General features: G+C 44.5%; 2 protein-coding genes across 3 annotated transcripts; both read left to right on the top strand.

Moving 5' to 3' along the window:
• The first annotated feature begins 266 nt into the window (after positions 1-266).
• creg1 (cellular repressor of E1A-stimulated genes 1) lies at positions 267-4,476 on the top strand. 2 transcript variants are annotated; one of them, XM_038297780.1, is made up of 5 exons: positions 267-620; positions 877-996; positions 1,063-1,176; positions 2,972-3,060; positions 4,344-4,476. In XM_038297780.1, exons 1-4 carry the CDS (start codon positions 339-341, stop codon positions 3,056-3,058), a joined length of 603 nt encoding a protein of 200 aa, XP_038153708.1. In that variant the 5' UTR covers positions 267-338; the 3' UTR covers positions 3,059-3,060; positions 4,344-4,476. The 2 variants fall into 2 exon arrangements, with proteins under 2 accessions (XP_038153708.1, XP_038153701.1); XM_038297773.1 differs by lacking the exon at positions 4,344-4,476 and adding an exon at positions 3,311-4,267 and having other exon boundaries at positions 268-620.
• A 31-nt stretch (positions 4,477-4,507) lies between these two features.
• LOC119791599 (T-cell surface glycoprotein CD3 zeta chain-like) lies at positions 4,508-22,879 on the top strand. Its single transcript, XM_038297793.1, has 7 exons — positions 4,508-4,640; positions 21,294-21,391; positions 21,510-21,554; positions 22,392-22,454; positions 22,535-22,576; positions 22,657-22,740; positions 22,814-22,879. Exons 1-7 carry the CDS (start codon positions 4,583-4,585, stop codon positions 22,877-22,879), a joined length of 456 nt encoding a protein of 151 aa, XP_038153721.1. The 5' UTR covers positions 4,508-4,582.
• Positions 22,880-26,120: the final 3,241 nt, after the last annotated feature.

Genomic DNA, 26,120 nt, shown 5'->3' with positions numbered 1-26,120 from the left:
GCCTATATTATTATTTAATTGCAAAATATATAACTTTTCATATCTCTTATCCAGTTTGAGTTCAGGGTAAATATTTTTTAATCTGCATAAATCTGTAATCTGAAAGGTAATTTTAAAACTTCTTGTGAGATTATTTTGATATTCCAGCAGCGTCTCCACTATTTCCGGTTTTATTTTGAAAGGAGGCGGAAAAAGGAGGGTTTTCCGCTCTCTTGCGGTAACTTTTTAATCTCTTGTTGTGAAAACCGGACGTGTGTTTTATTGTGAAGATCTGTAGCGGAAGTGGTCCCTCTGTTTATCTCAGTTCCTCCGCAGCTGTCCCTCAGACTCCCCCCGCCATGGCCTCCTCTCCGCGGCCTGTTCTCCTCCTGCTCCTCCTCGGCCTTTCCTGGGCCTCCTGCCGGCTCCACATCCCTCCTCATGACCAGGTGGCCCGGGTGGCCCGCTTCATCGCCCACCAGTGCGACTGGGCCTCCATGGCCACTATCTCCACCCACGCGCCGGTGGCGGGGCAGCCGTTCTCCAACGTGTTCTCTGTGAGCGACGGCCCCCCCGGCAGCAGCTCCGGGGTCCCCTACATGTACCTGACCCACATGGAGGTGTCTGTCCAGGACCTGCAGGTGAGCGGAGCGCAGCCACAATAACAGACAGCTGACGTCACCGGCATGACTCAGCAGGTTATGCAAACAGATAAGATCTGCTTAGAAACAGTGACGCTGCAGTTTGGAGCCCAGGTCACGTGACCGGTCAGGTTTTATAAGCAGGAAGTTGTTTTTTTTATCAAACTAAATCTTATTAATTAACAGAAATGAAAAGTTGTTGGTTTAATCTGTAATCCTTCCAGAAGCGTAGAGGAATAATGAGGTCTGTCCCCAGGTCCACCCCCAGGCGTCCCTGTCCATGTCTCTGGCTCAGACTGACTACTGCAGGCTGCAGGGCTTCGACCCTCAGAGTCCGCTCTGCGCTCACATCATCCTGTCTGGATCCGTGGTCCAGGTAAGCCCTGGGTGGGGGGGGGTTATGTCCAGCCCGGTGTCCTGACCCGAACCTTCTGTCCTCCAGGTGAACGGGACGGAGGCGGACTATGCGAAGAAGGCTCTGTTCAGCCGACACCCTGAGATGATCGACTGGCCCACAGACCACAGCTGGTTCTTCGCCAAGTTCAACATCACCCAGGTACCAGGACCTCCACAGCCGGACCTGCTGGACACGTCCTGCTGGACACGTCCTGTCAGACATGTCCCATTGGACACTTCCTGTTAGACATGTCCTGTTAGACACGTCCTGCTGGACACGTCCTGCTGGACACGTCCTGCTGGACACGTCCTGTTAGACACGTCCTGCTGGACACGTCCTACTCCTGCTGGACACATCCAGTTAGACACGTCCTGCTGGACACGTCCTGCTGGACACGTCCTGCTGGACACGTCCTGTTAGACACGTCCTGCTGGACACGTCCTACTGGACACGTCCTGTTAGACACGTCCTGCTGGACACGTCCTGTTAGACACGTCCTACTCCTGCTGGACACATCCAGTTAGACACGTCCTGCTGGACACGTCCTACTCCTGCTGGACACGTCCTGCTGGACACGTCCTGCTGGACACGTCCTGTTAGACACGTCCTGCTGGACACGTCCTACTGGACACGTCCTGTTAGACACGTCCTGCTGGACACGTCCTGCTGGACACGTCCTACTCCTGCTGGACACATCCAGTTAGACACGTCCTGCTGGACACGTCCTACTCCTGCTGGACACGTCCTGCTGGACACGTCCTGCTGGACACGTCCTGTTAGACACGTCCTGCTGGACACGTCCTGCTGGACACGTCCTGTTAGACACGTCCTGCTGGACACGTCCTGTTAGACACGTCCTGCTGGACACGTCCTACTCCTGCTGGACACATCCAGTTAGACACGTCCTGTTAGACACGTCCTGCTGGACACGTCCTACTCCTGCTGGACACGTCCTGCTGGACACGTCCTGCTGGACACGTCCTGTTAGACACGTCCTGCTGGACACGTCCTACTCCTGCTGGACACGTCCTGCTGGACACGTCCTGCTGGACACGTCCTGTTAGACACGTCCTGCTGGACACGTCCTACTCCTGCTGGACACATCCAGTTAGACACGTCCTGTTAGACACGTCCTGCTGGACACGTCCTGCTGGACACGTCCTGCTGGACACGTCCTGCTGGACACGTCCTGTTAGACACGTCCTGCTGGACACGTCCTACTCCTGCTGGACACGTCCTGCTGGACACGTCCTGTTAGACACGTCCTGCTGGACACGTCCTGCTGGACACGTCCTGTCAGACATGTCCCATTGGACACTTCCTGTTAGACATGTCCTGTTAGACACGTCCTGCTGGACACGTCCTGTTAGACACGTCCTGCTGGACACGTCCTACTCCTGCTGGACACGTCCTGCTGGACACGTCCTGCTGGACACGTCCTGTTAGACACGTCCTGCTGGACACGTCCTACTCCTGCTGGACACATCCAGTTAGACACGTCCTGTTAGACACGTCCTGCTGGACACGTCCTGCTGGACACGTCCTGTCAGACATGTCCCATTGGACACTTCCTGTTAGACATGTCCTGTTAGACACGTCCTGCTGGACACGTCCTACTCCTGCTGGACACGTCCTGCTGGACACGTCCTGTTAGACACGTTACCCTGGACACGTCCTGCTGGACACGTCCCCCTGGACACATCCAGTTAGACACGTCCTGCTGGACACGTCCTGCTGGACACGTCCTGCTGGACACGTCCTGTTGGACACGTCCTGCTCCTGCTGGACACATCCAGTTAGACACGTCCTGTCAGACATGTCCCATTGGACACTTCCTGTTAGACACGTCGTGCTAGACACGATCTGCTGGACACGTTCAGCTGGACGGGTCCTGTTAGACGTCCCGTTGGACGCGTCCTGCTCCGTCCCGTCTGACGGCGTCCTTCTGTTTCAGGTCTGGGTTCTGGATTACTTCGGAGGGGTGAAGACCGTCAGTCCTGACGAGTACTTCCAGGCTGCGCCGCACAGGAAGCATCACTGAAGGTGAGCTGCTGGGAGTTGTAGTTCTTTATCTGCTGCTTGTAGTCCTCAGATATTCTTTAAAGTTAGTTACGATTTAGCAGAAAATGAAATCTGTGTTAAAAAATAACAGAAATTAGAATCTAGAATGAATAAAAACATTCTGCTAACGATCCTGTTTAATTAGAATCATTATTGAAAACGTTCAAGCTTTTATTAGGCTGATCGGAGCACAGCGCCCCCTGATGTCCACTCTGGTTATTACTCTGTTCAGGAACCTTTGACCTGACCGATGAAGATGGAGCGATGATGATGATGATCTTTCCTCAGGGACTGGAAGCTCTAATGTTCTCTCTGCTCTGCATCCAATCAGCTCCCAGCTCTGATTTCTGCTTCCTGTTCAGATTATTGATTCATTTCCAGGTTAATCCAGATTAAAACATCAAAATAATATTGAATTATCTGAATCTCCATTTAAAGTCATTATAAATATTTAGATTGATTAAATAATAACCTGATCTCCCCTTTTACCCAGGATGCCTGTAGGGCACCAGTTTAGGGCCACTAGGAAAAGTTTTAGTTCAGTTTAATATGGAAAAAAAAATCAAAGTTGTGACTAAATTCTGAATTTAATCTCAGGATTCTGAGATTAAATTCAGATTAAAGTCTTTCCTGAAATAAATAGTAGAAATCAATGAATTAATTTTTTCAGTGGCCCTAATCCTGTAATGTAGCAGATTGACCACTAGAGGGAGACATTGTACAGAGTATTAAAGCACTTTAATATGTAGACGTTTCATCCAAGCTGGATTTTAGCCAAAGTGTTTGTGTGAATCAGAGGTTCTCCTCCTCCTCCGTCTCCAGGGCGGACCTCAGCTTCTTCAGGAGGTCTCTCTCCACGCTGCGCCTCCTTTTTCCCGTGTTTTCGTTGAACTCTGACCTTTTGAATGTGTGACGTGTTTGATTGTAGCCGCTCTCAGATTAAACAGTTTGAAAATGAAAAACACAGAACCTGCAGCAGACAGTTTCTGTCTCTGACTACATTTCCCATGATTCTCAGCGTTCAGGAGGCGCAGCCTGGCTTTAGATTGTTTTTCCAGATGATTTCTCTCCTTTTTGGGAGGATCAGCTGTTTGAGTTTCTCAGCTTGTGTTTCTAGAATCATCTTTGTTTTATATTTTGGATCAGATGATATTTTTGGAAGATAAATAAAGATTTTTAAACAAAACGATGCAACATTTGTGGTGTTTGAGGATCCACCTGGAGGTGATCCTCCTGAGTCCAGATGTTTCCCTCTCCTCCTGCAGCTCCAGCGGGAGGTTCTGGGTCCCGGCCCGGCCCGGCCCCTGGTACCAGCTGAGGCTGCTGAAGCGAGCTGGTTTCCTGGCGCTGTGTGGGAGAAGTGTGTCGCCGTGTCACCTGGCGCAGCAGCTCCTCACCACTTCCTGTTCCACTTCATCTCGGCGCTGCAGACGAGCTCGCTTCACTTCGCCGCCGCCGCTGCAGAACCCGGAGCTTCAACAACAACCGTAGCGACTGCTCTGAGATGGACCGGACCCTGGTACCAGGCCTGCTGGTTCTGGCCTCGGCGCTGCCCTCCGCAGGTAGGTCTCACCTTCAGAAGCTTCTCAGAACCGAGCCGGTACCGTCAGGAGTCCGGTTCAGACCACGTTCAGGCGGGTCTTCCTCTGTGTGACGATAAAACAGCAGAAACCTTCAGATTCAGGGTGGAACAGAACCGGGGCACTGAGGATGGACCGGACCGGTACCGGGTCAGGAACGCAAACACAGAAATCTGATTTCATCTTTTACTGTTTCTGGCTCTGAAAAACACGTTGAACGATTTTCTAAAAACGTTAAAAAACGAAATGTTGATTCAGAAATGTTTATGATTTCATATTTTTTTTTTACCTTCGGATCAAATTTTTTTTTAAAGAAACTTTTTCTGTTATTTTCTGAAAGCAGAAAAAAAGAAAAGTTTCACCAAAAACATCAAAGTTGAGATGAACGCAGCGCCTGGCGGCCATCTTTAGTTTCTCCACCAGAACCGAGTAAAAAGTGGCGTTTCTGGACCTTTAGGTGAACAGAACCGACCTTCAGTCTGTAGACTGACCTCCGACTGTTAGCGTAGCGGCTAGCAGGCACCATTAGCTCTGAAGAAAAAACATTTTAATGTTTGGAGCAAAAATACAACTAAAAGTCATTAAAACACAATTATTATTCATTTACTCATTTTTGTTCAAAGAAAAAAAAAAATATTTTTTTATCCAAACTTTCAACCTTTAAACTTTTTTTTTGTTTTATATAAAAAAACAAACTTTTAATTAATCACATACCTGCTTTTTTAAACCAAAATAAAGTCGATTTAGCGTCACTAAAAAACATGATTTGATCAGATAAAAAAACAAACTGTTGAAAAATAAAGAAATTAATAAATTAAAATGATGCGACTCGATGTTTACGCCGTTAATAACGCTTCATTTAAAACATTAATGTCACTTTTTAATAATCAATTAAAGAGCCTTTTTTCTCAAAGAAAGGAAGCTAAACGTTAGCGTAGCTTCAGGCGGCCATGTTTGATCCAACTTTACCAAATATTCTGGATAAAAAACTAAAAAATAAACCTTTATTTTTCTGAAATGTAACATTTAATATCTATTTATAAGATCTGCTTTAACAGCAGCGGTAAATTGATTAGCAGTGAGCTAGCTAACAGAGTTAGCATCGACAGGCGTCTGATTTTAACGTTTTAGTTTATTAAAGAAAGACGCAGCTAATTAGCTAATCAGACTTTATGGATTAATTAGTTAATAATTTGCCAATTTAAACTTAAAACAATATTTGAAGAAGAAATTTGTCCCAAAATAGCAGAAAAAATAAATATAAACTCAGCCTGATGGATTAAAAACATTTTTAGTTTCAATAAAAATTTAAACTTATTTCAACTTAAAATAAAAATATTAAAATGAAATTTGAGTCTAAAAATCATTTGTAAAGTTTAAAAATTTTTTTTAAAGTTTCTCAAAATCATTTATTTTCTTTCACTTTAGAATTAATGTTAAATATACATTTTTACGAGTTTTAATAAAATTATTTAAATAAAATCTAATGTGAAAATATTAGCCGACCAGAACCAGAACCAAGGGAACCAGAACCAAAGGAACCAGAACCATCTGGGCTTTTTTTAACCGTTTCTAAGCTGAACATGAAGAGCAGGAAAAGGTTCTGTTTCTGACGGTTCCGTCCGACCCGGACCCAGCTGTGAAACGGGTTCTACAGAACCGCTAGATCTTCAGGTCAGACTGACGGCGCTGAAATCCAGCGGACCTAAAGGAACCTTCTGAGCCCGCTTCCATTACCGCCCGACCCGAACGCGGTTTAATAAACGCTTCACTGGACCGCATCAGGTTGGTTCGCCTGAATTTGGGCCGGACCTGTTAAAATGAGGCCGCAGAACCAGAACTACTAGAGACAACCAGAACCAAGGATGTGAACGGGCCTGGGTTCTGTGTAGGTTCTGTTTGGTTTAGTCAAAGTAAACTGAAACCAGGCAGCAGAACCCTGAACAGAACCGGACCCTGAAGCTGCCGGAACCGTCCTGAGGTTCTGAGCAGCAGCGTCTCTGAACGGTTCCGGGTCCTGAACCAGAACTAGAAGTTCTGCTTGGATACGACGCTTCCTGCTGAACAGGAAGGCTGATTGGATCAGCGCCGGCTTATCGGACCAGAACCCGACCTCATCATCTAAATGGTCCTTAGAACAGAGAGAGTTCTGCCGGGTCCAGGAGGAGCTTCCCGGGTCAGAACTGATGGACCCCTCAGTCTGCAGCACCTCCTCTGTCCAGTCAGCCTAGATCCAGAGCAGATAGAACCTCTCTGGTGGCGCTAAAGCCACACAGGAAGCAGCTGTGAACCAATCAGATCATCTGCTCTGCGGTCCGATAAAGTGACCACAGAGCAGAAGGAGGCCGGGCGGCACGGCAGCCATGTTGGAGAGAACCCAACCTCTCAACATGTCTGCTGAGGCGGCGCCCTGGATCCAGGCGTCAGCTGTGGAGGGTTAACTGCCAACTGAAACCACAGCAGGAGATCAGAGAGGAGGAGGAGCAGGAGGAGATCAGAGGCTTCTAAGCAGCCATGGCTGACGCTGACGCTTCATCGCTTTCACCTCAATTTATCTCTACGGCAACAAGTCACCTCACGTCACTTTATAGATCCACATCAACCAGATCATCCAGTCAGATAGATTCAAAGTTTTCTATCTAAGGAAAACCAGCTGATTGCATCGACTCATTGACTCTTCAGCAATCCCTCACACTAAGCATGCTTGTAGCGACAGTGGAGAGGAAAAACTCCCTTTGAACAGGAAGAAACCTCCAGCAGAACCAGGCTCAGTGTGAGCGGCCATCTGCTGAGGCCCACTGGGGTTCAAGGAGACAGAAGCAGACATAGAAAAAGGAAAAAGGGGTCCCTATGTCCTCCAGCAGTCTAAGCCTATAGCAGCAGAACTATAGAGATAGATCAGGATAACCTGAGCCACTCTAACTAGAAGCTTTATCAAAAAGGAAAGTTTTAAGTCTAGCCTTAAAAGTAGACAGGGTGTCTGCCTCACGGACTAAAACTGGTAGATTAAACCAGTCTAGTTTCATTCCTTTCATCCTGAGGAATAAAGTTTCAGAGAAAGTTCTCCTCAGCAGCTAAACTCTGATCCACAAACATCAGATCTGGACTTTAACACCCGGTTCTGACCCGTTACCCGGTTCCTGGTCTAAAGGGTTCTGAGAACATCTAGAACCTTACCCAGACTGCCTGTGGCGGGTTCTGACGTGTTCGCGGGTCATCAGTGAGCAACTGAAGGTCTGCTGGGAGGAGGTTTTAGAGGATCTTTCCCAGGGGGACGTCCAGCCGGTCCAGAATTATTGAAGGTCTGAAACGGGACATTTGAGAACTGTCATTTTTTTATCACCCAGGCCTGATAGTTTGGACCCGGCTGTTGGTTCTGGATGGTTCTCAGAACAGAACCCTACCAGGCTAGCTTTAGCTTCCTGCTACCTTCTCTGCTGCTCTGTGGTTCAACCAGCAGTCCCAGTATGGAGCTGGAACTGGCTTCACAGAAATCTACCATCAAATGACGCCCCTCCCCCACCCGTCTCTGAATCCCTGAATAAACCAGCAGACTTTTTCATCTCTGGTCCCATTTTTCCCCCATTTTACATGTGCTGGTGAAGATTCGCAGTAATCCAGGTCAGTTCCAGAAAATAAAAATAAATAATGTGGGAAATAGTTTTAAAGAGTGTGAAGCACAGAGTCGGAAGTGAAAACTAGAGATCTGCTCCTCCTGCCTAGTCAGAGCCTCTCTATACGCACTCAGTGGGACGAGGACATTCTAATAAAACCAGGCTTTGCTGGGCTGCTGGATTAAACCTGGAACTATTTCTGACATTTTGAATAGAAGAAGCTTCCTGGATGGAAGAGAAACGTCTTCAGACGTGGACATAAAGTCCAGAGGATTGATTTTAAACGTTTCCACTGACTGCGAATAGACAAGCTCTGACTAGGCAGGAGGAGCAGATCTATGCTTTTCACTCTCTGCTAGAGACGCATTACATCTATTTCCCACATTCTCATTCTATAAAGCAAAGCTCTACATAACGGGTCTGTGCAGCTTCTAGAACTAGAACAGATAGAGAATGTTCGTCTATTAAAAACATAATGAGATCTACGTCTAAAGATAAGAAAATCGCAGCAATAAACTCTGTGGGACGGTTTCTATGGCGACAGAGAGGTGATTCTCAGAGAGATCTGGAAAGTTTTTCTATCTTTTTCCATAAAGAGGAGAGATAGATCCGCTGCGCTGAGCTGCTCTGTCTCCTCCTCATTCTGGAGGATCTCTACTTTATCTGTTTCTGTCCTGATCTCCCATCATGGGGAAAGTTTTTTATTTTAATGTTTGTGCTCCAGTCTGTCCTGCTCACTATAAACGCGATGAGCGACTCCAGACCGACTCTTTCTCCGTCAGATTAACTGATTTTATTTTGGATTTTACCCAAAATGGATGAGTTTTATACGACAGAGTATTAGATAGATATTTTTTTCTTCTGTTACGAGAATAAAGTCGTAACATTACAAGAAAAAGTCATCATACAAAAACCGGTTTCAGAAAGAAAGCAGATGACGTCAGACCAGCTCCACCAATCAGCAACCAGAGTCCACTTTGACATGAAGACAGTTGGCATAAAATACAACTTGTTTCTCAAAATTAAATGACTTTATACTCTTAATATTGTGACTTTATTCTCGTAATTTTACGACTTTATTCTCTTAATGTTACGTCTTTATTCTCGTAATTTTACGACTTTATTCTCTTAATGTTACGTCTTTATTCTCGTAATTTTACGACTTTATTCTCTTAATGTTACGTCTTTATTCTCGTAATTTTACGACTTTATTCTCTTAATGTTACGTCTTTATTCTCGTAATTTTACGACTTTATTCTCTTAATGTTACGTCTTTATTCTCGTAATTTTACGTCTTTATTCTCGTAATTTTACGACTTTATTCTCTTAATGTTACGACTTTATTCTCAAAATAAAAGAAAAACGAATCTCTAGCCTGACCCTAATACTCCGTCTTAGTTTTAGACCCAGACCATGGTATTGCTGGTGAATTGCTGCGTAGTCCGACTGAAATAGACCTGGGCTCTATCTCAGTCAGAGCGATGCTGCCCCCTACAGGAAATAATCCCCACTGACTTTCAGTGCGCTAAACGCCACGACTTCTGAGGCACCGTTTTCTGTCGATCGGACTTAAAAATCGGATTCTGTGCGTTCTGGGATTTATTAGACAGAATCACCTGTTAGAGGGCAATGGCAGCAGCGCCACCTAGCGAGGTTCTGAGGCGGTTCTGCTGTAAGGCAGCAGTCAGTTAGACCCCTATGAGCAGCTTAGATAGTTGGTTATAGATATACTTACCTGGCAGGAGAGGGTGGAGTTAGGAAGCTGAGGCAGAGTAGGCGTCACGCCACCGTCTGTAGAGGTCCGGTTCCACGCTGCGGTTCTGGACCAGTCCGGTTAATTCTGTCAGTCTGTCATCTATATGTCTACGTTCTAAACCCGTCACTCTTCAGGCTCATCATCCCAGCTGAGCTTCCTGGACTGTGGAGAACAGAACTCAGACCCAAACCCGGCTTTGGTTCTGAGTTCTGCCAGAACCCGGACGGCTCTCTAGAGAAAACCAATCTAACAGGAAGGGTCACTGCAAAAACGACCTAAAACTGAATCAAAATGTCTTAAATTCAGTGTATTAGAGCAGGTAAATAGGATGATCTGCCAATAGAATCAGTATTTTTACTCTAAAAATAAGATAATTACTTAATATGCACTTGTAATAAGATTGTTTTTACTTATTTTAAATGTAAATTCTCTAGTTCCATTGGCAAAGTGTCTCACTTTCCCCCTTAATTCAAGATTAAAGGCACTGATTGAGATTAACATTTTTCGCAGTGCTGTGAGGCGTATCTGTTTGGACTTTTCTACACAGCTGTGGAGATGAGCAAACATGACCCTGAAGATTAAGTCCTAATTAAACCTGAGAAAACGGATTGATGTTGGATTTTAATAAGGAAGGAAAGTTTCCTCTGGTTTCCAGTCAGAGATGAAAACGTTCCTTCAAATAAAATCAGAGACCCGAGCACGGCGCCCTGAGGAACGCCCGCATTTAGTGCTTTAAAAGCTGCTGATGAGCTCCAGCATTAATATCGCTCTGTTTCCCGTCGGCCATCTTCATGACCTGGGAAGATGATGATTCCTGCAGATCCAGGTGTTTAAGGAGGTTTGTTAATGTGACTCTGAGCTGAAAGTCTGACTGTACGCCGACCGCAGAGCTGCACAGGAAGTGGGCCCAGAGAAACCTTCAGGCAGAATCTGCTGCTTTTTAACCTCCAACACAGAACCTTTCAGTTTCTGCTCCAGTTTTAGTTTCTCTTCATCGGTTCTGCAGAACCGTGTGAAAAACAAGGACGACTCGGTCCGGCGCTTTTAGGATTTATTTCTTCCCACCGGATCCTTTTACATCATTTCTATTTAGGAGGATTTTTAACCCTTTATAAGGCGCTCACTGAAATACTTAAAAAAAAAATCCAAATTTCAGCCAATAGTGTTTTTGGAATCCAGGATCAGATCTTATTACCTTTGGAACATTTAAAAAAATCTGCATATTTCGATGGAAAAAATAAATATCACTGTAATAACCAGAACTTCCCTGAATATATTTAAAAAATAACCAAAGTGCTTTTAGAAGAAATTCATGAAAAACACTCAGAGTGAAAGAAACACATTTTATTTAGTCCAACCTTAAAGGAATAGTACACCCAAAACATGATTAGCCTTCATTTTCTACTCCCCCCCATGCTGAACAACACTCTGGAGTACTTTTTTGATATCTCAAATGCATCTGGAGATCTGGGAGGCTTCTTGCTGTCTGCTGACATTCAAATAATGGAGGTCTATGGCGCCCGAGGCAGAAAGGTCCATAAAAGTCCACAAAAAACGTGTCAATATTCCTCCATACTGCTCGTCCAATGTATTCCAAGTGTCCTGAGTGGGTAGCATCCAGAATTTACTGGAAACGAAGTCATTTAGAATGTTTTTAGAGCGTAAACAGTAGTGTATAGGATTTCCTAAAAGCGAGTTCACGACGCTACGGAAACCGCGGCAGACCAAACCAGATGAAAGTGCGCATTCAGCTCGGCAAAGAACTCATGCTCTTCCTCAACACTGAAGTCCTCAGACATTTTTCTTTCGTTGTTTCTTTCTTTGCACAGGTAAACAGCACATTTCTTCTTCTACGCTTGCATTATCGGCAGAGCAGACGCTGAATGCGCACTTTCATCTGGTTTGATCTGCCGCGCTTTCAGGAAGTCCTATACACTACTGTTTATGCTCTAAAAACATTCTAAATGACTTCGTTTCGAGTAAATTCTGGACGCTACCCACTCAGGACACTTGGAATACATTGGACGAGCAGTATGGAGGAATATTGACACGTTTTTTGTGGACTTTTATGGACCTTTCTGCCTCGGGCGCCATAGACCTCCATTATTTGAATGTCAGCAGACAGCAAGAAGCCTCCCAGATCTCCAGATGCATTTGAGATATCAAAAAAGTACAATTTTTCTTAAAATAAGTGCATTTTTTTTTAATTAAGTAGGTAAGTTAGACATTTTTCCAGCAGAATAAGACAATTTACATTAGAAATAAGAAAAAACAACTGCAATCTTATTTTACACTTATTTTAAGAGTAAAATCTTCATTCTATCAGCAGATCATCTTATTTAGCTGCTCAAATTACGGCGAAATACACTTAATTTAGGACATTTTTAATTATTTTTAGATAGTTTTGCAGTTTAATTGGTCAAATGCCAAAATCAGACGTAGAGCCATGTAGTGGACAGCAGGATGTTTCCTCCCTCGCTTCCTGCTGCAGACCTTTAATAGAGCTGATGTCTGTTTACGGCGGCGTGCCGCTCAGCGCTCCATGCAGACACGCCTCCCTCATCTTCAGGCGCATCTAAGCTCACAGCGTGGAGGCGAGGGGCTTCAGATGCATGCTGGGAGGTGGCCATCTGATACAGCAGCAGATAAAATCATCTCACCCCCCCTGATGTTGAGCAAGAGGCGCGATTAGAGCCGGCGGCGCTCGTTTCGCTCAGGAAGCAGAAGGTTTCTGAACTTCCTCAGCAGGTGTTCAACCAGAGCCTGACTGGGAATCCCTGCTGGGACGGAAAACTCTCTGACTGGAAACCAGTGAGTCAAGAAGAAATATGATGAGAAATGTTTTGGTCGTTTCCACGGCGTGTTTACATCTGCTGCCGGTGACTCAGATCATCTGCATCAGCCTGAAGACGTTTCAGTGGAAACTTGGTCTCACAGGCGTCGTGGGGAACATCGATCGACTGCGATAATAAAACATCATCATCATCGTAGAATCTGATCGTTTCAGCACAAACAGCAGGAAAACCTGAAACTGCTTCATCTTCAAACCGTTTTCGCTTCATTTGAATCAAACTTTCTGTTTTAAACCTCAATTTAAAATAATCCTGGCCTGTTCTGCTCACCCAGATGGAAAAGAGATTAACTGAGGAACTATAATCCCAAATTACATGTGAAATAAAACATTCTAGTTTCTGAAAATATATAATTGATTCTTGGGAATTTGGATAAAAGTGGTTTTAATTTTGATAATAAAAAGTTAGTCAAATGAGAAAATCTGAAGGTCTGTGCTGTAAAGCGATGCACCGATAAGGCCTCCTAACTTTTTTCCAGTTTTTACTTTTTTTTGTGAACACCGTCAGACACAATAAAAAGCAAATTATTTTTTATTTGTTTGCTCTAATATTTATTTAGAGTTTTTAAATCATTATCTGGCATTGTTAGTACACATATATGCTGTTAAATGTTAAATATTTACTTTTATTAATTTTCTATACTATTTCACAAGTAGTCCTTTAAAAGATCAAACATCATGCAATGTTTACTTTAAGCCTAAATAGAAAAAGGTTTTTTTTTTATTCAACAAACATATTTTTGTATTAAAAGAGATTATTACTTTAATGACAGAACATCACTGAAGGAACATGTGGTAAGCATATTCATTTAAAACAAATAAAAACCTGTCTGGGTTAGGGTTAGGGAACTGACGGTGGTGACTGTGGAACTGACGGTGGTGACTGTGGAACTGACGGTGGTGACTGTGGAACTGACGGTGGTGACTTTGGAACTGACGGTGGTGACTTTGGAACTGACGGTGGTGACTGTGGAACTGACGGTGGTGACTTTGGAACTGACGGTGGTGACTTTGGAACTGACGGTGGTGACTGTGGAACTGACGGTGGTGACTTTGGAACTGACGGTGGTGACTGTGGAACTGACGGTGGTGACTGTGGAACTGACGGTGGTGACTGTGGAACTGACGGTGGTGACTTTAGAACTGACGGCGGTGACTTTGGAACTGACGGTGGTGACTGTGGAACTGACGGTGGTGACTTTGGAACTGACGGTGGTGACTGTGGAACTGACGGTGGTGACTTTGGAACTGACGGTGGTGACTGTGGAACTGACGGTGGTGACTGTGGAACTGACGGTGGTGACTGTGGAACTGACGGTGGTGACTTTAGAACTGACGGTGGTGACTGTGGAACTGACGGTGGTGACTGTGGAACTGACGGTGGTGACTTTGGAACTGACGGTGGTGACTGTGGAACTGACGGTGGTGACTGTGGAACTGACGGTGGTGACTTTGGAACTGACGGCGGTGACTTTGGAACTGACGGTGGTGACTGTGGAACTGACGGTGGTGACTGTGGAACTGACGGTGGTGACTGTGGAACTGACGGTGGTGACTGTGGAACTGACGGTGGTGACTGTGGAACTGACGGTGGTGACTGTGGAACTGACGGTGGTGACTGTGGAACTGACGGTGGTGACTTTAGAACTGACGGTGGTGACTTTGGAACTGACGGTGGTGACTGTGGAACTGACGGTGGTGACTGTGGAACTGACGGTGGTGACTTTGGAACTGACGGTGGTGACTGTGGAACTGACGGTGGTGACTTTAGAACTGACGGTGGTGACTTTGGAACTGACGGTGGTGACTGTGGAACTGACGGTGGTGACTTTGGAACTGACGGTGGTGACTGTGGAACTGACGGTGGTGACTGTGGAACTGACGGTGGTGACTGTGGAACTGACGGTGGTGACTGTGGAACTGACGGTGGTGACTGTGGAACTGACGGTGGTGACTGTGGAACTGACGGTGGTGACTTTGGAACTGACGGTGGTGACTTTGGAACTGACGGTGGTGACTGTGGAACTGACGGTGGTGACTTTGGAACTGACGGTGGTGACTGTGGAACTGACGGTGGTGACTGTGGAACTGACGGTGGTGACTGTGGAACTGACGGTGGTGACTGTGGAACTGACGGTGGTGACTGTGGAACTGACGGTGGTGACTGTGGAACTGACGGTGGTGACTGTGGAACTGACGGCGGTGACTGTGGAACTGACGGCGGTGACTGTGGAACTGACGGTGGTGACTGTGGAACTGACGGTGGTGACTTTGGAACTGACGGTGGTGACTGTGGAACTGACGGTGGTGACTGTGGAACTGACGGTGGTGACTGTGGAACTGACGGTGGTGACTGTGGAACTGACGGCGGTGACTGTGGAACTGACGGTGGTGACTGTGGAACTGACGGTGGTGACTGTGGAACTGACGGTGGTGACTTTGGAACTGACGGTGGTGACTGTGGAACTGACGGTGGTGACTGTGGAACTGACGGTGGTGACTGTGGAACTGACGGTGGTGACTGTGGAACTGACGGTGGTGACTGTGGAACTGACGGTGGTGACTGTGGAACTGACGGTGGTGACTTTGGAACTGACGGTGGTGACTGTGGAACTGACGGTGGTGACTGTGGAACTGACGGTGGTGACTGTGGAACTGACGGTGGTGACTTTAGAACTGACGGTGGTGACTTTGGAACTGACGGTGGTGACTGTGGAACTGACGGTGGTGACTGTGGAACTGACGGTGGTGACTGTGGAACTGACGGTGGTGACTGTGGAACTGACGGTGGTGACTGTGGAACTGACGGTGGTGACTTTGGAACTGACGGTGGTGACTGTGGAACTGACGGTGGTGACTGTGGAACTGACGGTGGTGACTGTGGAACTGACGGTGGTGACTGTGGAACTGACGGTGGTGACTGTGGAACTGACGGTGGTGACTGTGGAACTGACGGTGGTGACTGTGGAACTGACGGTGGTGACTTTAGAACTGACGGTGGTGACTTTGGAACTGACGGTGGTGACTGTGGAACTGACGGTGGTGACTGTGGAACTGACGGTGGTGACTTTGGAACTGACGGTGGTGACTGTGGAACTGACGGTGGTGACTTTAGAACTGACGGTGGTGACTTTGGAACTGACGGTGGTGACTGTGGAACTGACGGTGGTGACTTTGGAACTGACGGCGGTGACTGTGGAACTGACGGCGGTGACTGTGGAACTGACGGCGGTGACTTTGGAACTGACGGTGGTGACTGTGGAACTGACGGTGGTGACTGTGGAACTGACGGTGGTGACTGTGGAACTGACGGTGGTGACTGTGGAACTGACGGTGGTGACTGTGGAACTGACGGTGGTGACTTTGGAACTGACGGTGGTGACTTTAGAACTGACGGTGGTGACTGTGGAACTGACGGTGGTGACTTTAGAACTGACGGTGGTGACTTTGGAACTGACGGCGGTGACTGTGGAACTGACGGCGGTGACTGTGGAACTGACGGCGGTGACTGTGGAACTGACGGCGGTGACTTTGGAACTGACGGCGGTGACTGTGGAACTGACGGCGGTGACTTTGGAACTGACGGCGGTGACTTTGGAACTGACGGCGGTGACTGTGGAACTGACGGCGGTGACTTTGGAACTGACGGCGGTGACTTTGGAACTGACGGCGGTGACTTTGGAACTGACGGCGGTGACTTTGGAACTGACGGCGGTGACTTTGGAACTGACGGCGGTGACTGTGGAACTGACGGCGGTGACTGTGGAACTGACGGCGGTGACTTTGGAACTGACGGCGGTGACTTTGGAACTGACGGCGGTGACTGTGGAACTGACGGCGGTGACTTTGGAACTGACGGCGGTGACTGTGGAACTGACGGCGGTGACTGTGGAACTGACGGCGGTGACTTTGGAACTGACGGCGGTGACTTTGGAACTGACGGCGGTGACTTTGGAACTGACGGCGGTGACTGTGGAACTGACGGCGGTGACTTTGGAACTGACGGCGGTGACTTTGGAACTGACGGTGGTGACTGTGGAACTGACGGTGGTGACTTTGGAACTGACGGCGGTGACTTTGGAACTGACGGCGGTGACTTTGGAACTGACGGTGGTGACTGTGGAACTGACGGTGGTGACTTTGGAACTGACGGTGGTGACTGTGGAACTGACGGCGGTGACTTTGGAACTGACGGTGGTGACTGTGGAACTGACGGCGGTGACTGTGGAACTGACGGTGGTGACTTTGGAACTGACGGTGGTGACAATGGCCTCATTAAAACATACAACTAAAACTATATAACTCAAGTTAATGGTTTCTTACTTATGATCTTTATGTAACTTTTTAAAACTATTGAAAAAATAACAATCAGGAGCACTTTGACAAACATTCTTCAAGGAATATAAGGTACATTTAAGCAATATCATTATTAGAAGTACCCCATCCCCATATCATCAAATATAAAATCATCATAGTAAAAGATAAAGTCATTAGCAGTAGGAATAATGTTCACTGCATCAGTGACATCACGTTAAACTGTCCTCTACTCCCAGCTGCCTCCTGCATGGCCTGATCCACTGGACTGTCTGAAGCAGTTTCTGGGTGATCTGAGCTTTTCTCTGACATTCGTTTGATGTCTACGTTTCCAAGCCTTCCTCTGACTTCTCTTCCCTTTCATTTAAGTCATTGATTGAACTGGGTCACCGATTTTTTTTTATCTTCCCCTCCTTCACCAAAGTTGAGTGTAATGACTATGAAATTGGGGGTAATTACAGTAAATGTTTTGGTTAAATGTTGGTATGCTGTTTTTATTAGGCTTTAGTCATAGGAGATGCACAGCTTACTGGGGATATTATAAACTATGTGACATGTAGGTCGGTAGTAGGCGCACTATGTCCATCCCATATGATCTAAGCTACATGAACATGGCATGATAGTGAAGTGAGAGAGGGAAGGCTCACCTCATCCCCCTAAATACATAAACATAAATAAAAATATAAAAGAGGTTAATGAATCATTACAGATGAACAATTATATTCCAGCCTCCATTGAGGAGCATTTGTAGGTTTTTTCATCACCGTCAGACAGAAAACGACTCTTTCACATGATTATGCGTGAGTTGTTCACATCAGCCATCTTGTTTCCCCCTCTGTTTCTAGCTACTTTAGACCTCTTCTTAAAAAGTAAACATTTATGTCATAATTTAATCTAATATTTGTTGACATGTTATGGTTGTGACATTAGCAGTGTTGCAAAATATGAACAAATTAAAGAGAAAATAGCAAACTTACAGGAGCTCGAGTGAACTTGAATCATGCAGGAGAGCTGAAGATTTGAAAATGGGGTCCTCAGGAATGTAGCTGACCTGAACTGCAGTGATAAAGACGTGCTTGAGAAAAAGCAGGTCTGGTTGTATTTAATTTAATCTACATCATTTTAACCAGAAATGCAGAAAATGTCAGACCTGTAGCTCCAACAGCTCCAGAGCTGTGGGGGTTTGAACCTTTGGTGTCTCCAAATCGACCCACATAATCACACTAAAGCTTTTTAAAACATTTCTGAAGCAAATATTTTCCTTTTTTTTTTTTACAGAATCAGTGCATATAACAAAATGCAACATTTATAAACCTAAAATCTATTTAAAAACCTGCTGCTTTTCAAGCTAAAATAAGCCGCAGCGTCTTTTCTGAGCCGTATTTTTATTTTTTCAGCCTTCGGCTTCGTAATAAAACAAAATCAGCCTCCAAACTTGAAAAACATCGCAGCGCTGTCAGTAAACGGGTTCCAGCTGCGCAGCGATCAGCCTCTAACCGCTTTAATAATAAATCTCATTTAACAATCTAATTTATCTAATCAAACATTTTCATCCTGAAGCTGAACTGAAAATATTTAACAGCAGTTTTTCAGGCTTTAAGATCAATAAATATTCTGATCAAATTTATGAGAAAAATTAAAAAGTCTGGAAACAAAATAGGTTAATTTTAATGATAAAATAAGTACAATTATTTTTGTAAAGTGACTTATTTTTATTCAGATTTTGACTAAAATGTGCTTCTAAATCATTTGCCTTTTTTATTTATACTTTTCTTTGAATATTTGGACTAAAGCTGCGTTTAACCCTTTCAGTAAAATCCAAATTATAATAATTAATCGTCTTATTGGAATCCAGGATAAGACTTTATTATCTTTGGAACATTAAAAAAATATGGATATTTTGATGGTAAAAATTTATGTCAATATATTAATAAGAAACGACAAATTCCCCGAATATGTTAAGAAAAATAACTAAAGTGCTTCTAGAAGAAATTGATTAAAAACACTGATTTTATTTGGTCCAAAAAACAGTTTTTAGCTTATAAACCTAAATAGAATTGTTTACTTTTATTAACTTTTACTTTTCTTTATGTTTTTCATCATAATCTCCTGTAGGTAATATATAATTTAAAGGCTGATCTAATTGGTCAAATAAAATAAAATGTAGAGCCATGTAGCAGGATCTGTGCTGAATGGATGGATATAGATCTAGTGCTTCTAGACCTCACTGATCAAACACGCTAAATTTAATGTTAAATGAGTTTCCGTCTCTGAAGCGTCGCTGTTTTTAAATTCTGCTGCATCCGTCGGATAAACGGCCGTTAATCAGATCAAAGCATCAGAAGTTTTTCTTTCTTAAAGTTATTTTATTTCATCAGCAAACAGAAAACCTAAAAACCTTCATATAGAATAAAACATTGTCTGATTTTTACTTTCTGGGACTGATGGAATTTGAAGCGGTTAAAACGGATGAAACGACTTTAAATGCAATTGTTCATTTTTTTCCGTTTTGGTTTAGAAAACGTGTTTGATGCTAAAACTCAGCGTATATTTAGAAAAATCTATGAATCTAAAAGCAGTGGTAGAAATATGAGCTGTTATGTTTCCTGTTCAGTAATGAAGCGTTTTCTTCATAAATTTAATTATCTGATTAGAAATCAACTGATTAAACCTCAGAGCTGCAGCTTCTCTTTTTAAAGATTAGTTTTATTAACAGAAGCTTTTCCAGGTTATTTATGGCGTTTAGCAAACATTTACACTTAAACTGAAAATTGCATTTTATAAAACAATATATATAGTCTTACAGACATCGCATACAAGAAGGAAGATTTTAGATTTTTAACACTAAACTAAATATAACAGAAACTTTCCACCCTCCTTCTATCAGGCTACATAAGTGAGGAAGTTCTGAGTCTTTCTGCGGCGCTAATTTGAAGCCGCCGCAGAAAGACTCGCTGCACCAACGACAGCTGGGCCCCAGATTTTATCATGTTTTTATCACATTATATAACATCTTTTTTGGGTGTGCAGTAAGATTCAAGCTCTTTGATGCATTTCTTCACTGTTTTCGCAATTAAATGAAAGTACTTTTTGTAATAACTGACATTAACGAGGCCTTTAGTTTTGTTTAATTTGCATTCCTATTACCCTTTAAAGCGTTAAAATAATCAAACATTTCCTAAATACTTTTATTGTTTTATATGAATAAGACCCCCATCAGTCACTATTGACCTCTGACCTCTGGAGGAAATGTTACCGTCTGTTTTATGCAGCCTGTAAGGAGTTTAATCTGTCCTGTTTCTGTCCCGTGTTCAACTGTTTCCATTGATGACATCATATATAGCAGATATTATTCCTGCAGCTACATTTCTTTGATGTTTTATTATAAATGTTTTAAAGGTTTGACCCTTCCAGGCTCCTCTCCTCTGAGGCGGCGCCATTAGAAAGCTTTCTGCTGATGCAGCATCACTCTGATCAGTTTTAATCGTTATAAAATCGAAGCGTTAAAACTTTTAAAGCAGATTGAGGCTCATTAAACCTGGACGTCTAGAAGCAGAACACGGACGTTACATACGTGTGAAACTGCCTCTGCGGTCTTTATCATTTCCTGCTCTTAGCCCCCCCACCCAGAGCTGAGATAACTCTGAGTTCATCTCTTCTTCTGTGGTTTTCTTATTGGTGTGACCAGAGATATGAAGGCGAGCTCCCTGGAAGCGCGATAAGCTGCTGGTGACTTCCTGTGGTCAGAGCATCAGGCAGGAAGTGTCTTCATCAACTTTTGATTAAGAACCTGTCATGGTGCCGTCGGTCTAACCCAGCGGACCTGGACTCGGATCGGGTCTCCCTATAAAGTCTTGCTCAGAAACAGAACCTTTTTTGGACCGATCCAGAACCTGTTTGTGTTTCTACCTGTTCTGGTTTCGGTTTAGCTGAGCGGCTTTGAAAGTCTGCCGAGGTTTCTGTGACACACACACACACACACCGCCCACACTGAACCGCACAGCGACACACACCTGTCAGCTAATGAGCCTCGGCGCTCAGCAGCAGCTGAGGAAACCGCTGAGCTGCAGCTGAACGTTTGTTCCCTCTGACCCCCACAGAGGCGCTGAGCATCTCCGACCCGCAGCTCTGCTACATCCTGGACGGCTTCCTGGGCCTCTACGGCCTCATCATCACCGGCATGTTCATCAAGGAGAAGGTGGGTCGGTACCTTCCATGTCATCTACCTGTGGACCCCCCATTCTGGGCTCCAGGTGGGGGTCCGAGAAGGACACCCTGACTGTCATTGATTTCCTGTTGATCCTGTTCTGTTGCAGTTCTTCAGAACCAAAGGAAAGGGAGGAGAGGACAACCTCTACGCTGTGAGACCCCCGTCTGATCTATGACTCTAGTGATATCTAGAAAGCAGAGCTTAAACCGGATCCGACCGGTTCTGAGTCGTTCTGTCGACCAGAACAACCTGCAGCAGCATGGAGGTCCATCCTCCGCAGCAACCTGTCCTTCTGGCTTATTAGGCTCCATGGTTGCATCATGACGGCTGCACTAATCCAACGTTACCATTGTTCACTGGTTGCCATGACCACTGCGCATTTACACACCTTTCTGTGTGTAGATCAGCTATATTGTTCAAGCATGTATACAGTTCCAGTACATAGATGGTTCCAGTACATAGATGGTTCCATTACATAGATGGTTCCAGTACGTAGATGGTTCCAGTATGTAGATGTATCAAGTTGATAAATTGATCCAGTTGGTAGATGGATCCAGTAAATAGATGTATCCAGTAAATAGACGGATCCAGTTGATGGATGGATCCAGTATATAGATGGTTCCAGAACGTAAATGGATCCAGTAAATAGATTGATCCCATGCATAGATGGATCCAGTTGATAAATTGATCCAGTTAATAGATTGATCCCATGCATAGATGGATCCTGTTGATGGATGGATCCAGTAAATAGACGGATCCAGGTGATAGATGGATCCAGTAAATAGATGAACCCAGTAAATAGATGGATCCAATAAATAGATGGATCCTGTTGGTGGATGGATCCAGTAAATAGACGGATCCAGGTGATAGATGGATCCAGTAAATAGACGGATCCAGGTGATAGATGGATCTAGTAAATAGACGGATCTAGTAGATAGCTCAATTGTTGATCCACTGGTCCTAACTGGAGCGTTTCCTCTGCTTCCAGGGTCTTACCCGGCCCACCAATGACACCTACGCACCTCTGAACCCGGATCCAGAGAGACCAGATGTAAGTGTCGGGTTCTGTGGTGGTTCTGAAAGTTCTACAGTGACCCGTTAGCATGCTTATGATCGTGTTTGTGTTTCCAGAAGCGCAGGCAGAACCGCGTGAGGGAAGATGACACGTACACGGTAACGATCCAAACGGTAACGCTGCTACGGACCTCAGGTTTATATTCTGTAACGGTTCGGCTTCTGTTTGCCAACTTTAGGGTCTGGGTCCACGGGCTGATGCGACCTATAAAGAACTTCCTGTTCGGAGAGAGCGCCAGAGGAAGAACGACCAGGTCTACCAGGTGAGGACCGCCTGACTCCGCCCATTTTCCTCTGACCAATGGGATCAAACTAACACCTGATCCTTGCTTTCAGGGTCTGAGTGCGGCCACCAGAGACACCTACGACGCCCTGCAGATGCAGCCACTTCCCGCTCGCTAACGTTCCGCCCCGATTCGTCCTCCATGAACGCGTTTGATCCTCCGCTTCGGTTCCACGACGTCGAATCCAGAAATTATCCGATTTATTACTGAAAATAACCAATTATAGCATTTGAACGAAGTTTTAACCGAGTCCAGAATCTGATCTAAGAAGTTTGATTCGTTGTGTAAATAAGAGGAAACATGCTAACTGCTTCTTCCTGTGAAAAAGAAGGTTAACGTGGGAGAACTACGGAAACCCAGGAAGGACAATATCTGTAATAAAGTCAGCTTCCATGAGTAGAACTAGAATGACCGACTATCGTTTGCTTCATGCTCCTATAATGATCCATACTTCAGCTTGTTTTAGTTTTCTACAACTTATTTTTTTTTTAATGTTTGATGATATATTATTGTTTTCCTGAGAATTTCTGTCGTAGCGTCGTTATGAAAGTTGTCTATATTGTCTGAAGATATGTAATCTTTTATAGATTGTTTTTTAATCATTTCTGCCTCTTAAATAAAGCTTTGAACCAAAGGAAAGTTTATCTACAGTCATTGCTGCCTGCTGCCACTAGAGGGTGCTGCTGCTGTTGGTGAGACGTCTCATGCTTTGAGCTATTTAACAGGAAGCCAATGAGGAGAAGCCAGGATAGGAGAGATATGATCTCTCTTTTTCATTTTCATTAGAACTCTGGCTGCAGCATTTTGGATCAGCTGAAGGCTTTTAACTACAGTTTGTGGACTTCCTGATAGTAAAGAATTACAATAGTCCAGCCTGGAAGTAACAAATGCATGGACTAGTTTCTCAGCATCAGAAGATGTAGAGATGAACAAGAAGCTGTGGAGCAGCGGGATCAGAACCAGCTCTGATTGGACCTCTGGGTTCTGAAGCTGAGGCCTCAGAGGAAATGAGGATTTGGAAGAGAAATGTTCAGTCGTCACGTTGATGATGTCATGGGTTCAAATGTTGGAGTCGCTGTCTGGATAGTTCAGAGAGGAAAGGAGGTAGGAAGGAGTTCAGAGGGTCTGGGGTTCAATTCCTGACCAGAAGGATTGGTTTGATAACATAAACAAATTTAATGTTAAGATCAGCAATCTGATCAAAGGTCCAGACTCTGATTCCTGCTGAAAGTCTTTATTTATCAATAAAGTTAATCTGAAGATGGAGGAGATGAACAGGTCGAGGTGTGGAGGGTCCAGTGTTCAAATCCTGCTGATGCTTATTGGATTAGAATCAAGGTTAATATAGAAACTGAGAGGGTTCAAATATACCGTCATTTTCATCACCTGTAAAAGTTAAAACTAGAATTTTACATCTATGTTAAGAAGGAAAACCAACCTTAAACAGAGGGGGGGGGGGGGGGGGGGGTGATTTCAGCTTTCTAAAACCTCCAATGCAGCGATAGAGTTGATTCCTTCCCGCTATCATCGCAGCTCCAACCCCTTTACAGGAGAACAGAAGACCTCGCCTATTCAGCCAGGCCAACCATTCCCTCTAACCCCCCCCTTTCAGAGACATAGACAGGTATGTGGCATTGCAGGCTAACAAAGAAGCCAAACGACCCCCATTCCAAAGGGGGGGACCCGTTCATCCGTTTCTATTTGCATGTTTTCTAAACTAAAACCAGGCTTTGTTGGGCTGCTGGATAAAACCTGGAACTAAACGCTATTTCTGACATTTTGAAATGAAAAATCTTCCTGGATGGAAGAGAAACGTCTTTAAACCTGGAAACAAAGTCCAGAGGATTGATTTTTAGTTTTTTTGAAAGTGAAAACAAAAAGATAAAGCCCAAATAGTGACAGGTATCTACATTTAAAACTGAATAACAGGTGAAGAGTTTTATATAATTCTGTTTCTCATCTAAAGTAGGAAGATGGTTCCTCTGCCTGGTAGCTCAGAGAGAAGAGATGCTGGTTTAGAGTTTAATAGATCCTGAGTTTAACTCTGAAATCCCAGAGAAGTTAACAATAGAAAAAAGAAAAATAGAATCCCTATAAAGGTTAAGTCCTTTTATTGGCTTTCAGAGTGAAAATAGAATCAAAAAGATAAATCCGCTACGAGAAGAGGTTAAAGTGTGACAGGGCCTCAGGTGTGATTGTTAAAGCATCGACTCTGAAACTAGCAGATCATGGGTTCAAATCCCACTATCATCTTTTTCCAATTACTGTAGTAGAAAGAAAAAGATAAATGCGCCCGGAGAAAAGTCCAAAGTGTGGCAGGTGTCATAGCAGAGTGGGATTGTCTGCGACCGTAAGGCGCCAGTGGTGCAGAGTCTGAGTTCAATTCCATCTGTGGTTGATGTAGCCTGGAATTCCCACTGTGGTGGGTCAGGGAGGGGGCCGTGTCCCCTCCCTGACTTCCACAGCAACACCTGGAGGAGGTTATACATCAGGAAACAATGTCTGACTAGAAGTTTTAATGACAGTCAGAAAAATAGTAAAGTTATGTTTCTAAAACACTAACAGTATCTTTTAACAAAACTTGAAAATGAACCACTTGCATTATATACAAACTAAATAGAACATTTACTACAACATTACTTAAGAACAGATTTAACTCATCTTTATTATATAGATAAGAAGATTAGACAACAAACAAATGCTGAAAGAACTCTAAGTCAACATGATTAGTTAATTGGATGAATGTTTTAGAGATGTAACCTTAGCATTTTACTGTTTATAAAGTAATGTAGTAAATGTTCTATTTAGTTTCTATAATGCAAGTGGTTAATTTTTTAAGTTTTGTAATAAACTGTTATTGGTCTTTTAGACACATAACAGGTCGTTAAAACTTCTAGTCAGTCCTTGTTTCCTGATGTATAACCTCCTCCAGTTGTTGCTGTGGAAGTCAGGGAGGGGACACGGCCCCCTCCCTGACCCACCACAGTGGGAATTCCAGGCTACATCAACCACAGATGGAATTGAACTCAGACTCTGCACCACTGGCGCCTTACGGTCGCAGACAATCCCACTCTGCTATGACGCCTGTCACACTTTGGACTTTTCTCCGGGCGCATTTATCTTTTTCTTCCTTCTACAGTTGGAAAAAGATAATAGTGGAATTTGAACCCATGAGCTTCTAGTTTTAGAGTCAAGGCTTTAACATCCATGCCACACTTTTGGACATTTGGTTTTTTTCTCCGGGCGCATTTATCTTTTTGTTTGTTCTTCTACAGTTGTTGGAAAAAACAGAAGATCAACTTCTGAGAGATTTGAACTCGTGAGCTTCTAGTTTGAGAGTCAATGATTTAACAAGGCTG

The sequence above is a fragment of the Cyprinodon tularosa genome, unplaced genomic scaffold (genome assembly GCF_016077235.1).
Source record: "Cyprinodon tularosa strain WSP-4 unplaced genomic scaffold, ASM1607723v1 ctg1103, whole genome shotgun sequence".
In the NCBI taxonomy this organism is placed as follows: domain Eukaryota; kingdom Metazoa; phylum Chordata; class Actinopteri; order Cyprinodontiformes; family Cyprinodontidae; genus Cyprinodon; species Cyprinodon tularosa.
Note: the sequence above shows the minus strand (reverse complement) of the source record. Positions and strands in the feature narration are given on the sequence as shown.

Bases quoted from the DNA above. Each gene is read 5' to 3' on its own strand.
- creg1 (XM_038297780.1), top strand. From the start codon at position 339: ATGGCCTCCTCTCCGCGGCCTGTTCTCCTCCTGCTCCTCCTCGGCCTT. The intron at 997-1,062 runs GTAAGCCCTGGG...TCTGTCCTCCAG, and splicing joins TGTCTGGATCCGTGGTCCAG to GTGAACGGGACGGAGGCGGA. The intron at 1,177-2,971 runs GTACCAGGACCT...CTTCTGTTTCAG, and splicing joins CCAAGTTCAACATCACCCAG to GTCTGGGTTCTGGATTACTT.
- LOC119791599 (XM_038297793.1), top strand. From the start codon at position 4,583: ATGGACCGGACCCTGGTACCAGGCCTGCTGGTTCTGGCCTCGGCGCTG. The intron at 4,641-21,293 runs GTAGGTCTCACC...TGACCCCCACAG, and splicing joins CTCGGCGCTGCCCTCCGCAG to AGGCGCTGAGCATCTCCGAC. The intron at 21,555-22,391 runs GTGAGACCCCCG...CTCTGCTTCCAG, and splicing joins GAGAGGACAACCTCTACGCT to GGTCTTACCCGGCCCACCAA.